The sequence below is a fragment of the Hippocampus comes genome, unplaced genomic scaffold (genome assembly GCF_001891065.2).
Source record: "Hippocampus comes isolate QL1 unplaced genomic scaffold, H_comes_QL1_v1.1 scaffold5, whole genome shotgun sequence".
In the NCBI taxonomy this organism is placed as follows: Eukaryota; Metazoa; Chordata; class Actinopteri; order Syngnathiformes; family Syngnathidae; genus Hippocampus; species Hippocampus comes.
The window spans coordinates 462,431-475,753 of NW_017805701.1; the positions used below are offsets into that span (position 1 = coordinate 462,431).

Sequence of the window (13,323 nt, forward strand, 5' to 3'; positions counted from 1 at the left end):
CCAAAACAACATGCAAGTTCTATTCACCGTTTCTCCACACATAAAATGACCTCACAAGGCTGAGTTTTTACAGCACAAAGCCGAGATCCGTCCCTCTTCCAGGCCAAGCTGGTGATGGTGTAGAGGTTGGCGATCTCTTTCGACCTGGCCTCGTCCCACACGCCCCTACGAGGCGCCCAGTTGAACACCCGAAGCCTGGACAGGACATGGCACAAGTTGCATAGAAGTCTTCCCATTTCGAAAAGGGAAAAATGACTTGATAAAAATGATCACACTGGTAAGTCCAGTCCAGTAGCGACTCTGCTATGTTTGCCCCGCCCCCCACAACCTGTCGAAGCTGCCCAGTACCACCGACTGGCCGCTGGGACTGCTGGCGGCTACGGTGAACTCTCTCTCGCTGCGGTCGCGGCTGTAGTCGAAGGTCTGAAGGATTTGACCGTCGCGGCTGTAGGCCACCACTTTCTTGTCGCAGCCTCCCACCATCACGCTGTTGGCGCCCCAGGCGAGGGCGTACGGCGGGCACATATGCGTCAAAAGCTTCCCCTGCGGAAGAAATGGAAATTCAAATTTGCATTGAGAAAAATCATGACGACACGTTTTTCCCAAGTGGTACTTAATGTTTTGACTTGTCCTCCTACAAGCAAAAACCTTTAAGCTCACCTGAGATTCACCTGAGCCTTCGTCGTCAAAGAAGTAACGAACAACGTTCCCGTTCGCGTGGCCGCACAAGATGCCTTTCCCAGAAACGCTGAGCAGCAAGACAGCAAAAAATCAAAAACACATATTCATACCGATTTTTCCCAAAAGGATTGTCGGGGGGGTAATAAATAAGAATAAAAGGATTTACTTGGACGCCAACGAGACCACACAGGACTCTGTGCCGTAGATGGGCGACGACTTGTTTGTCTGAACGTTGGCGAGGCGAACCTGTGAAGCCGCACAAACATTCAGAAATAGGATTACTAATCCTGGCCTACGTCTATCATAGAAACTGACAATTTGTGCCCTGTTGTAAAATTCGTGTCAATGTCACTCTTACCTTTCCATCCATTAAACCATAAACGATAGCATGCTCTGCAGGCCAGAGCAGGCGTGTCACGGAACTCTGAAAAACATCATCATTCATAATTAATGATCTCTCTACCATCACCTGCTGTACATACATGCGCATATTGTCCTTAAGAAAAGGAACGAGTAACACAAAAAAAGAAACACAATGGATCTTACTGTCTGGATAAATTTGTTGCAAATGGTTTTCTTGTCCCCCCTGCAAAGCAGAGAATCGTTTAAGTACATGCACAGAAAATTTGACATATTGATGTGATGTATGTTACCAGTCCTCTCCGATCCTGTACACATAAATGATGTTGTCCGACTGGCCTATGGCGATCCTGGTGGAGTCGGGTGAGAACGCCATATCGTTGACCACGTAGCTCTGCTTCCCGTACTGACAAGACAACACCGTTCAGCAGTTAAAAATTCATTTGAGCTGTTTGGTAATGTGAGTTGAAATAGCCAGTGTGTGTATATTCATGTTGACAGAGCAAACAAGAAGGTGGCAACAGGTGATAAAAGGATACCTTGGAGTCGATGGGTTTTGTAGAGAACTTATCCCTCCTCTCACCCTGCTCATCGTAAAGCAGCACCACTCGGTCCACAGTGCAAACAGCAAGTTTGCTGTTATTCGGGGCCCAGGCCATGCAAGTCACTTTGGCCGAGGCCTCCTGGGGAGACAGAAAAAAAATGATATTACGTTTCAGTCAACATGCTATTTAAAAGTTTTGAATGTTTAAACTAGTGTCCTGTTGGCGAAGGAAGGATTTAACATTAACACCAACACTAAATATTAATGTCGGTTTAAGCCTTGGCTCCCAAGGTAATGCAGAGAGTGCAACACCGTTATTTGACAGAACATCTCAAACAAATTCTAATAAGAAAACCAAATTATAATCGTGATAAAACACGAACATGCGTAGAAGTTTTGTAGCAAAAGACTTAATTTTCATCTCGTTCGCCATTTTTAAAGTCAAAAGTCAAGGCACAGTTTAGCATCGTCTAACTTAGCTTCTTACCTGAGGTGTTAAAAGCGTCTTGAGATGTTTCAGCTGCATGTTTAGACGTCGGGCGTAAGCTATCGCAAACCGAAATAGCGTCGATATAAATATATATATATATTTTGTACTTAGTTGCTTTGGGGGACAAGCTTCGGGCTAGCATCTTGCAAAATCGACAATTTGAAGAGCAAACAGCAAGCTCGGGCGTCGGTCCCTGCGATAGGGCAGGCTGACTTCATGGCTGACTTCGCTTCGCGGATTTGGGATGTCCACACCATTTTGCTATGGGAACAGTCGCATTCTTTATGACGTAGTCGCGAACCTTTTGAGAAGGAATGGGATTATGTCGTCATTCTGTTAAAAGAAATCTACTGAAACACTCACCATAGAAGAATGATAAACTATTACTTTAGGTGATATTTATTGTCTTAAATATTCGGTGAAAAACTTACAATAACAGTTTGTCCCATTCGAAAAGATAAACATCCGGGTTCTGTTCCCTGTCGCTGAATGATGACGTTTACAAGAACGCAAATCGGGCTTCTAGAACAGTAAACAAACTGATCTCCTTAGTTACCGTTCGGACGGGGACTTGTTGTACCTTTAAAGCACGGAAATCCAATTCGGATGAGTGTCTTTATCGTATTTAAGATTAAAGTATATGTTGACTTATAGTCTGAATAAAGCGGTCGTTCAATTGTTGATGTTTCTTAACGTGTTAAAAAAAAGAGTGCAGTGGGCCCCAGATCAAATGTTTAAACCAAAATCGATGCATGTGTCCTTTGTTTGTGGTGTTAAATGGTTACTAATAGTATGACGTATGCCAGCAGGACGATCGAGTCTTGATTACACAGTGATCACGGTTTTTTTGTTTTTTTTTTACACAGTGATCACGGTTGAGGGAAGAAAAGGAGTGGAGATGCCGGGGATCGAACCCGGGGCCTCATACATGCAAAGCATGCGCTCTACCACTGAGCTACATCCCCTTACGAACACATAGTGAAAATGCATGATTTTAACAACGATAGATAACTGCGTTAGCGTTTAAAAGGGGGTAAAGACGTCATCATACAATGAGTTGATAATAAATTTGTATGGTTTTCACAGTCGTAACCGCTGGAATGGGACCTGACTTGAGGAAGTGACCACAAACAAAGGGAGGGCCATCATGAAAACTCCACATTGAAAGACCGGAGCGGAGATTGGAAAACTGAACCTAATGATTGCGAGTGAGACATGCTTACACTCGTGCCAAAATAAAGAAGATGAAGCTAAAGGTAGCCATTACACGTATTTTACCTGTCGAAAGGAAGCAAAAGAAAGGCACGACTTAAGCAGCCAGGCAAAGCTTTGATGATGTCACACTTGTGTCATGCATGTTCACTGGACGGCACCGTTCCATTTTGTGCGAGGGATTTGGGCTGTTTCCTGCTATATGTAAACGAATAAGCTATTCTTAAAGGTATACTTTTTTTTTTTACGAGTAAAAGATGCCTCCCAAGAAAGGCAAAGGAGGCAAAGGGGGCAAAAAGGGCAAGGGGCCCAAGACACCCAAAGCACCACCGGAGCCCGAGCCTCCCCCCGAATTGCCAGAGGAGGTGAAAGCCCTGATAAGACAAGTTGAACAGCTCCAAAAAGATGTGGAGACAGAAATGAAGGAGAGGAACAAGTTCCAGCTGGAAGTGGACATGCTCCGCACCTTCTGGGAGGTGACGGGCCAACAGCTGGAGGAGACCAACGCCGAATACGTCAACCTGTACAACGAAATCGAGACGGATGAGCTCAACCACCGACAGGACATCAAAGAGTACTTGGGAGAAATCAAGCTCTACAAGGAGGATCTCAAGAAGCACCAGAAAGATTTTGAAAAGCACGTGCGCAAGGTTGATGACATGGAGGTCAAGCCTTACGAGAAGGAGCGTGCCGAGATGATACTGGACGAACAGCTGGACATCGAGGACACGGTCAGCACGCTGAAGGCCAAGCACAACGAAGAAATGGCCAGGAGAGAACAGGAGATGAACGAGAAGCTCCTGCAGACGGAGCAAAAGTACAGGAAGAAACTGGAGCTCCTCCAGCATGACCTGACCAACAAGGAGAAGACCAAACTGAGCGAGAGGGAGTACTACTGGAGTAGCCTCATCCACAGTCTGCAACAAGATCACGACAAACGCTACAGCGAGTTTGACGCCTTCCTCAATGAGTGCAAGAAGAAGGACCTGCTCCACAAGGACAAGCTTAGGAAACAAATCCAAGTCTTTGTCGCCACGGAGGAGAACAAAAAAGAGCGCGTGGATGGATCGATGGACGTTAAGATGCTGAAACAAGAGCAAAAAAAAGTCCAGGCGCAAATTATCAAAATCCGCAAACTCCTGAGAAACCCCATCATGAAGAAGCACCCCAACGAGACCGTCAAACAGCTGGAGCTGAAGCGCTTGAAGCGCGACTACGACGCGCGCGATCAGAGGGTCAAGCAACTCGAGCGGGACATGGACGAGATGCGCACTAAGTTCCCCGAAAACATCCTGGACATCCAGCAGAGAGCCGAAAAGGAACACGCGGAGCTGAAAGCCAAACTAGCCACACTGACGGAAAAAACCCACAAGCTCCAATCTCTGGTTTGCTTGCGACTCTTCGGTATCGACCTCCTAGCCGCGGGTGGACCCGTGATCCAAGCGGTGGACAACCTGGACTCGAAGGAGCAACACTGGAGCCGGAAAACCAGACTCAACCAAACGGTCACCTGGCAGCTGCAAAACGTGAAGGAGCTTCTTCTAAGAGACGTGGAAACCGCCGTCAAGGAGAGGACGGCTCTGATTAAACTCATCAACGAGAAGATCGACGAGGTATTCCAAGCCAAGACGCAGCTCCAAAAAGTTTCATGGCAGCTTGAAGTGGCAACGCAGTCCGAATCGGGGAAAGGCATACAAGATTCCGCTCCACGGCCTTTGGAGTCGCCGCTCCACCTCCTGGATGACCGGCAGCCAATGGGCGGCTTGATGGGAGAAGTCGTGAGGATCGCGTGCAAGAAACCGCGGGCTAACTCCGAAAACAGGTTAAGTTCCTTGATGTTTGACCCAGTACTGGACAGGCAGCTGAGGAACAGCAAGGAGCTCCTGCAGAGTCACGCGGAGATGGCCACCAAGAGGAGGACGCAGCTCATCCTGATTTTGAACGACAAGACGCACGAGCTGCACGGCCTTCATCGCAAAATCAAAGAGACCAACAAGGAGCTGGAGAAGCAGAAATTAGCCTCCGACCGGAATCTGAGCGTGAAAGGAGCTTTGCTGCAGCGCGCCCAAATGTGACGAGTATTGTGTCCATCTGGTTGTTTTTCCCTAATTAAAAAAAAAACAAACAACCCCCCCCAATAAAACATAATAAAATGAGGAATATATTCGTCTTCCCCTGCACGTTCACATATTAAAGTCCCTAGCAAAAATGTTTTCTAAATTTTGACACGCCCCAGCAAAGAACCCCTAAAACATGCCAATTTCACTGTGGCAAAAAAAAAAAAAAAAACAAATAATATCTACAATTCTTGATTGGTGGCTATTTTGATGAAGGCAACATTAAAACCTGCGCAGTTTATATGCTAGCATAACAAATAGACTGAAAAAAAGAACATTCAAGAGGTGCCACCTACAGGCCAGGAGGTGAAGCACATGCAAATAATGTCTATATTTTTTTAATTTGGTCAAATTGCAGAGCAAACACTTAGATGGTCAGTTTTAATTCGGTCAGCTTATTGTTTCAAAGAAATGTATTTTTTTTCTTTTTTATTATGAAAGAAAAGATGTCCCAACTTTTAGCTGCGGGCTGACCATAAACATGCTAACAGGTTAGCAAAGTGCCACTTGCCAAACTTCCTTTTTCACATAACGCAGAAAAAAAATGTATTTACACTTGAAACACATGAATAAAAACATGTTAGCAAGCCTGTGTTTTTTTTTTTTTTTTACAACAAAAATAAGCATTTTTTTGTGGTTTGCTGATGATGTCATAAATGACCAAAATGTTGGCTGTGACTTTTTTTTTTTCCTTCAATACTGTTTGGAATGAGCAACATTTATACAGTTTAAATGTCTAAAAACTCGTCAAGTTTAAGCTCTGTTTTAGCAGCGGACTTCAAATTGTGCTCTTCGGCAGCGTAGACACAAACATGACTAACAACAACAACAACAACTCTCACACTAATGATCTCGAATGTTGGAAAGGTTTCTTTTCCTTGCGGTTTCCAACATGACAATGGCTCAACTGAAAACTGCTGGTTTGGTTACAAATGGACGATCGTTTTTGCATAGTGACGTTTAACACCATTGCCATTATAATGAGAGATCGTTTTGGGGGTCTAGAATGGAGAAAATTGGTTTGCCACTTCTGAAAGGGGGAGGGATGGAAAAAAAAGGCTTTTCCTCAAGTGTCTGCTGTACTTCTTGTTCAAGGCACAACACGCTCAGGAATGTTCTAGAATGTGGCATTGATTTCAGAATATGGGGGGGGGGGACAATTTCATTCAGGAGTAGATTAAGATTCCTCTGACAAGAAACTGAAAAAACACTGTTCTGTAATGTAAACAGAGCGACGGCAACTAGCTTACTGTAAGCCGTGTCAAAGGTGGAAATGACGAGGGCCTCTTGGAATCGCTTCGATTGAACAGGAAGTCGGCCATCTTGGGCGAATTCCTTCAACTTTGGTAAATTCAAGGGGTGGGGGGGGAAATTGCAGCTTTGTCAATCAAGACCAAATTGGTTGGACCTGTTCTTGAAAGTCTCAAATACCCTGAAATTGATCAGGAAGTTGGCCATTTTGGTTTGAAGCAGCCATTTTGGGTGAATTCATCCAAATTAGGCACGATATCCTGGATGGGTGACCCCAAACTTTTTTTTTGTTGGACACATTCTAATTTTAATTCATTTGCTAGCCCCCCCCCAAAAAAAAATAAAAATAAAATAAAAATAAAAAGCGTGCGTGGGGCCGTTCATCACTACTAGTAGCTCTTAGGTTGTTTTTTTTTTTTTTTTGTGAAATGATTTGGGATGCCGTTGTGATGATAATGTTAATGGCAACAGAGAAAACTGCTGGCACAGAGCAGATCTTATGACTGTCAGTAGGGCTACATGGAGCTCCTGGGAGGAAAGGTTCCGTTCATTTGATTCCGTCCTTTACAGTCCGTTGTAGTGGTTCGGTCCATTTGCTGGTTGATACTTTTGTTTGCAGTGAGTGGCACAAAACAAACAAACAAAATAAGTGTTTGGGAGCAGATTCTGCATGTCTCTACAGAACCGGCGCACATGCATCATGATTTAAAAAAAAAAAACAAGCATGCACGTTAAAACTTTCCCTCAGTCCCTGCTTCATAAAAGAGGTGACGAGGAAAGTGGTCCGTTCCCCTCTGAACGGCGTCGCGTCATTTCCTGCTCATTCCCGGGGGAAAAAAAGCACCGTGTGGAGATGAGATGGAGGAAGAAAGACGCGGGAGGTCCACAGAAGAACAACAAGAAGCAGCTTTCCCTGCAGGAGGGCCGGCAGGTCGGGAATCAGGGGCGGTGGTCCGGTGCGATCTGCATGGGAAGGAAGGGGGCTTGTCAGGAAGGAAAAAGTCGTTCATTACAACTCAGAATCAATAAAGGGGCTATGGAGATAAATCGCATGCTAATCAGGGCTATAATCATTTTGGAATTTTCATTATAGTCCGGTTATATTTTGTTTTGAATTTTGAGAGCATGTTTTTATTTTTTTTCTGAAATGCTTAGCTTAGTTTTTTTATTAGTTTTAGTTTTTTTTTTTTTTTAATGTAAGAGTCCTTACATTTGCCATGCAGAAGATTAAAATGTGATTTTTTTTTTAACCAACACAAGCATAAAAAAAAGATCTCTAAGACAATAAACAATAAAAACATTTAACTGCTTTTGGTCTTCTCAGTTAGGCTTAGAATAAAATAAAGGCGAATATGCAACCCACATTGATGATTTTTTAAAAAATGAATAAGGCTTGTAACATTGTGCAGAAAAAAAGTGAAGCACTGTCAATTTAACAAATTATTATAATAAAACAATATATATATATATATATATATATATATATATATAGACAATAATACTAATAATAATACTAATACTAATAATAATAATAATAATGGTGTAAATGATAGTGTACCTGCTTGCTCTCGTTGATTGTCATCGTCCTGCGGGAGGAAAGCACATTGAGCGCATTTGTTATCAAACGCATGAGGGAAATGCGTTTTCTGAGTTGTTCAAGTGCACACATGCTTCGTTATGTTTCTATTGAATAATTGAAGCACAGCATTCAGTCAAGTCAGTGGAACGAACACAAGGACAAGCTTCTTGAAGGTCGGTGGCGAGCAGGCAATGGATCACACAAAACAAAACGGCGGCTCTTACGAGTCATTTCGACTCGGGCAAGCTCTCGCGGGGCTTCTCTTCCTCCTCCTCTCGATGCTCCGTCGTCGCCTCTGGTTGGGACGAGGGCGACAACCGGGACTTGGATGAGGGCGCCGGCGGGGGCGGCATGGGCAGCGGGATGGGTGCGCTTTTGTCGTCTGGGGTCTGGGCGCCTCCGCTAAACGAGGGCTGGCCTATGATTACCGTGTTGCCTGTTTTTGAAAATCAACGTCGTTAGCATTTTTGGCCACGCGCCGTAGCTCCTCTTCAATAAAATATCGGGGCCACGATGGGGTGCGACATTTCGGCATCTCCAGCGTCAAATCGTCATTACCGTATTGGCCCGAATATACGATGGTGTTTTGTGCATTCAAATGAGACTGAAAAAGTGGGGGGCGTCTTATATTCGGGGTCTAGACATTATACCCATTCACGACGCTAGATGGCGCCAGATATCATTGAAGCGAATGCTGAACTTGACTCCCCAGGCCAAAGCGAACCCCTGTCACGAAGAATAAAAATAAAAATCGCGGTAAGAAAGAAAAGAGACGAAAATAATAGAAGAGAAAACAGAAAATGGAGAAACGTAGAAAAGTGGGTCGAAGATCGGCCAGGTTAACCGGCAGCTGAGGAGAAGTTATGATGTACACTTCGAGATGGTTTTTCTCTCACATATATTGTTATAATCATTTGTTTCAGATGTACTGTAATTATTTTCTGTATAAAAATTAATTTGGTGTTTAAAAAGTATTTTTGCAAACTTGAGTCTTGAAAAAAGAGGGGGTCGTCTTATAATCAGGGCCGTCTTATATTCGGGCCAATATGGTATCTACCATCCTATCTATGTGGCACAACGCTCACCGTTGTCCTGCTCCGCCTTGATCTGCGCCTCCAGGTCCTCGGGATCCACGTACTGGTAGCTGTCGTCCTCGTCCGGCGGCTTGCACTTGCCGCAGCAGAAGCAGCAGCAGCAGCAACAGCAGCAGCAGCTGAACAGCGTGCAGCACAGCACCAGAACCTGCACGCAAACGCCATCAGGTCCTCGGTGACGATCGATCACTCTGATTGGCTGTTATCTCCCAAAATCACCTTTGGGGAGTCTATACATATGCGGGTGAACTCGTGCCCACCTTGAACCACCACTTGGACATGAGGAAGTAGTACTTGACGCTCTCCTCTCCAAACTGCTCGGACACGTACAGTCCCATGGAGCCGTACTGGTCGTAGATCTTCCTCTTGGTGTCATCGTTGAGGATGGAGTTGGCGTTGTTGATCTCCTTAAACTTCTCCGCTGCCTCCGGGTTGTCGGGGTTTTTGTCCGGGTGGTACTTCAGCGCCAACTTTCTGCCGGCAGAGGAAAAGTAAGTTTTCGAGCTAGGGGGGATTTCAGATCAGGGATAGGTAAAGTTTCGGTTTGAAGTCAGGGTTTGGGTGTTAACTCATTCACTCCCAAAGACGTTTTTAAACGTCTTTTCAGACTTGGTCCAGAATTGGCTGGTACTGAATGAGTTAAGAGCCTGCTGAGTCACTATTTAAAGTGCAAAAAAATTTTTGGTGGGGTTTTTTTTTTTTTTGGCTGAAAAAGAAAATATAGTGGAGAATGGGAGTGGGGTGGGCAGTACCAAACTTTGCTCCGGTTGAGTATTACGTCGTCTTAGCCTTTGTGACTTAACATGAGCACTCACCTGTAGGCTTTCTTGATGTCCTCAGCCGAGGCACCTTTCTCCAGTCCTAAAACCTTGTAGACGCTCTCCCCCGCCGTGGACATCTTCCTCTGGGCCCGCGGGGCATGGGGGTTGGCGTGGGCGTGGGGGTTGGGGTTAGCCATGGCTCACATCCACTCTTCGTGACCGCAACAACACAAATGTATTTATTGGAAATCCACTGATATATGTGCACTGCTTACACGAACAACATGACTGCCAAAAGAGAGGCGCTACAGTGGACGCCTGCATTTTTTTTCTTCCTCAAATGCATTAGTAATGCGTTATATGTGGAGTTTCACAAGCGTGAATTCTTTATCTATCGCGAAGAGCAACTGACATTGCTGCTGGACGGATTCGACCGCTCATTTCCATCCTCAAGGCACGGATTGTTTTGTGTATATCAAGAAAGGAGCCCAGGGGAAAGCAAATATGGCGTCAGTCGCCAAAGACTTGTTGCCCATTTAGTTCTACATCATTACAAATGATATCCAGTTCCAATAGTTACGAGAGCAAAATTTTTTGAAATTTGCGGCACTGATACAGCTCTTGTATTATTGGTCGTTAGAGCATGTACCTAATGAAGTAGCCACCGAGTGTATCTCTCGCACGCACGCACGCGCGCGCGCACACACACACACACACACACACGTCATTAAGATAAGAAGATTACTTTTTGCTGACCTCTCACTTAATGAGCAGGTGCATCAGCGTCTGGTCACAAGGTCACAAAGAAACACACACAGACACACACACAAACACACACAAAAACAAAAACAAACAAACCAAAAAAAAAAAAGATGTCATTCAGCCAGAAGTGTGGCGCGGGAATCCCTGGGCCGCTTTGGTTCAACTGACTGCCCTCTTAAAGCGTATCAGTCATGAAAAGCTGAACTGAGAGAGAGACACAGATCAAGAAGGCTGTTGTTTTAATCAACCCTGTCACACACGCACGCACGCACGCACGCACGCACACACAACCAGATGGTTGCGCTCACGGGCACCCACTCCTAATTTAACATCATTAATGTGCTCTTACTACTACTATGCTATGCACCAATTAATCAGACAGATGACAGGGAGTGGTGCATTTGTCTGTGGTTGTTTTGAGTCTTTTGAACATTTGAGCAGCTAAATTTAGCTTATTTTGAAAAGCAGCAAAAAAAAAAAAAAAAAAAGATATCCAAAGAAATATTTTTAGAAATTAACATCAAAAACCTCCACTCTTAACAAAATAGTAAGACGTTCCGTTAGAGATGCAGAGTCACCGTAACAGCCCAAAACGATATGTATAAATGTTGAAAGGCTTAATATCTGCTGGTTTATTAATCAGTTGGGCTCTTGTCATTGAGTCACATTTTGAAAAAATTTCGACCCAGGCTTTTGGTGCTTCTAAGATGCAAATATTTTTAAGGGGTCGCCATGCTTCACCTGCACAAAGCTTAAAAAAAATAAAATGGTCCAATTTACGACTTGAGTCTCAAAATCCTTCGTAAATCTGGTGACTTGTATTGCTGAGCTCATACAAGCGTACTGTTCCCAAGATTTTTGGCTCGCTTGTGCAGACAAACAAGGTGATTAAGCGCCAAGTTGAGTGGCTTTCATAATTAGGTGCTGCTGATGCTGATGATTGGCAGGTCGACGAGGCGGGGGACGGTGCAGTCTGAATGCGAGGTTACAAAACCTCAAGGCTCGCCCGATTAATTAGCGCGTTGTGATAATTTTGAATCCATTATAAGCACGAATGGCTAACCTTAAAGATTACATCGAGGGGTAAACTGTACGTTTCGGTCTGCCTCGACTAATGGGTTGGAAATAACTGTGGCTGACAGATTTCACGCTGGTCATTTTCGCCCATGTCCTTGCCTGGCTAGACCTAATCCTCCGGCTAATGTTAATCTCCCGGCACGTTGACAATTAACTACTTTCTATTATTCCCCTTGAAGACAAATCACTGTCAGTGAGAACTTAAATGCAGTATGATAGATTAAATAAGCATTCGGGTCCTCGATGGTACCACCAACTACTTTTGTGGTACAGATGGTACCACCAAACCGGTTTAGAATCGTTCACAATTAAAAATTCACTCAACTAAAGTGTGCGGTAAAATCGCCAGGAAGTATTGATATTCAAATGTGTTTAAACTAAAATGTATCATCTTAAATTCGGCAGATATTTCAACGTTAGGCGCCTTTACATCGTTTCTTCTCACCAGTGGCATTAAAGTGTCTACATGGATGTTCAACAATAACTCAAAAGAAAATAAAATAATCGCCGCTTTATTTGTACAAGACCGTTTGAAGCGCAAATGGAACTTGAACCGTCAGGAATTTTTTTTTTTTTTAGATTTTTTTGAATGGAAAAGGCCTCTCCTCGACCGGTTAGCATCATGCTAACTAGTGTGTTTGGGTGTGCGTGTGTTACCTGATGTTAACTGTGCGCGGTGTGTCTCGCCAGGATGCTAACTGGATCATCTGGTTTAGTGTCCGGACACCCAGTCATGGGCTCGGTGCCGCGCGGGGAAGGTCGGCCGGGATCGAGTGTTCATACGGCGGCACCGTTAACCGAACCGAGTCGGTGAAATGACAGCTCGCTCTCAAAATCTTTCCAGGGAATGACGTGGTGACGCGTTCAATGTCACAACGGAAAAGTTCGTCACCTGACACTCGTCGCATTTGCTGGAGTTCAAAAATGAGCGAAAAATAAGACAGGTGGAGATTAGAATTAACTCAAATGTCATTTATAGGAGTGTATTATCAAATTAAAATTATTTTTCCATGATAAAATAAATTAACTAGAATTAGGGATAGTTGCCACCTCGCCCGCTACCCTCATGACAAATGCTCAACAAAATGAATGCTAAAAAAAAATAATAATAATAATAATAATAATAAATCTTGGGGTAATTTGTCACTAAACCGAGAGATTTACCTGTGAATTCGTGTGCCTTTAAGGGGCGTGGCTTATCATTTGACATCAGGATCCTGGATTCTGTCCTGCTGGCCATTTACCTTGTGGTTAGTGCCTTCCGACTGCTCCTTGTGCTTGCATTTCGTGTTTGTCTGACATAGTCCTGCTCAATCTATGCCTACAAGTGATTGCATTAAAAATCCTGTACAGTGTTGATTATTTTGGTTACAATAAAAAAACAGTCACAAAATG

At 44.1% G+C, this 13,323-nt stretch overlaps 3 protein-coding genes and 1 non-coding gene across 9 annotated transcripts in view; 1 reads left to right on the top strand and 3 right to left on the bottom strand.

Moving 5' to 3' along the window:
* Nucleotides 1-2,359, bottom strand: part of ift172 (intraflagellar transport 172) — a 19,463-nt gene extending 17,104 nt beyond the window's left edge. For 2 of the 3 annotated variants that reach the window (XM_019882691.1, XM_019882690.1), the window contains exons 1-9: nucleotides 2,073-2,359; nucleotides 1,581-1,724; nucleotides 1,335-1,447; nucleotides 1,228-1,267; nucleotides 1,040-1,105; nucleotides 848-927; nucleotides 661-748; nucleotides 329-543; nucleotides 72-195 (exon numbers count right to left, since the gene is read on the bottom strand). In XM_019882691.1, coding sequence (XP_019738250.1) covers nucleotides 72-195; nucleotides 329-543; nucleotides 661-748; nucleotides 848-927; nucleotides 1,040-1,105; nucleotides 1,228-1,267; nucleotides 1,335-1,447; nucleotides 1,581-1,724; nucleotides 2,073-2,111 — 909 coding nt within the window. In that variant the 5' untranslated portion in view covers nucleotides 2,112-2,359. The remainder of the gene's footprint in view (nucleotides 1-71; nucleotides 196-328; nucleotides 544-660; nucleotides 749-847; nucleotides 928-1,039; nucleotides 1,106-1,227; nucleotides 1,268-1,334; nucleotides 1,448-1,580; nucleotides 1,725-2,072) is intronic. The other variant, XM_019882693.1, reaches the window with a different exon arrangement.
* A 609-nt stretch (nucleotides 2,360-2,968) lies between these two features.
* trnaa-ugc (transfer RNA alanine (anticodon UGC)) lies at nucleotides 2,969-3,040 on the bottom strand. The gene has a single exon. It is a non-coding gene; the product is annotated as a tRNA-Ala (tRNA).
* A 75-nt stretch (nucleotides 3,041-3,115) lies between these two features.
* On the top strand, nucleotides 3,116-5,949 carry LOC109523515 (growth arrest-specific protein 8-like). The gene has a single exon (XM_019882715.1). The coding sequence runs from the start codon at nucleotides 3,545-3,547 to the stop codon at nucleotides 5,360-5,362; it is 1,818 nt and encodes a 605-aa protein (XP_019738274.1). The 5' UTR covers nucleotides 3,116-3,544; the 3' UTR covers nucleotides 5,363-5,949.
* Nucleotides 5,950-6,288: 339 nt separating this feature from the next.
* On the bottom strand, nucleotides 6,289-12,802 carry dnajc5ga (DnaJ (Hsp40) homolog, subfamily C, member 5 gamma a). Of its 4 annotated transcripts, XM_019882722.1 has the most exons (8): nucleotides 12,586-12,802; nucleotides 10,144-10,300; nucleotides 9,589-9,802; nucleotides 9,320-9,476; nucleotides 8,584-8,670; nucleotides 8,459-8,547; nucleotides 8,213-8,241; nucleotides 6,289-7,642 (listed from the first exon to the last, which is right to left on the bottom strand). In XM_019882722.1, exons 2-6 carry the CDS (start codon nucleotides 10,284-10,286, stop codon nucleotides 8,462-8,464), a joined length of 687 nt encoding a protein of 228 aa, XP_019738281.1. In that variant the 5' UTR covers nucleotides 10,287-10,300; nucleotides 12,586-12,802; the 3' UTR covers nucleotides 6,289-7,642; nucleotides 8,213-8,241; nucleotides 8,459-8,461. The 4 variants fall into 4 exon arrangements, with proteins under 4 accessions (XP_019738281.1, XP_019738280.1, XP_019738279.1 ...); XM_019882721.1 differs by having other exon boundaries at nucleotides 6,289-7,618; nucleotides 8,214-8,241; nucleotides 8,459-8,670; XM_019882720.1 differs by having other exon boundaries at nucleotides 6,289-7,638; nucleotides 8,214-8,241; nucleotides 8,459-8,670.
* Nucleotides 12,803-13,323: the final 521 nt, after the last annotated feature.

Excerpts from the sequence above, each read along its gene's own strand:
- LOC109523515 (XM_019882715.1), top strand. The coding sequence starts at position 3,545 with ATGCCTCCCAAGAAAGGCAAAGGAGGCAAAGGGGGCAAAAAGGGCAAG.
- dnajc5ga (XM_019882721.1), bottom strand. The coding sequence starts at position 10,286 with ATGGCTAACCCCAACCCCCACGCCCACGCCAACCCCCATGCCCCGCGG. Across the intron at positions 9,803-10,143 it reads GACATCAAGAAAGCCTACAG|AAAGTTGGCGCTGAAGTACC; the intron begins GTGAGTGCTCAT and ends CTCTGCCGGCAG. Across the intron at positions 9,477-9,588 it reads TGTCCAAGTGGTGGTTCAAG|GTTCTGGTGCTGTGCTGCAC; the intron begins GTGGGCACGAGT and ends GTTTGCGTGCAG.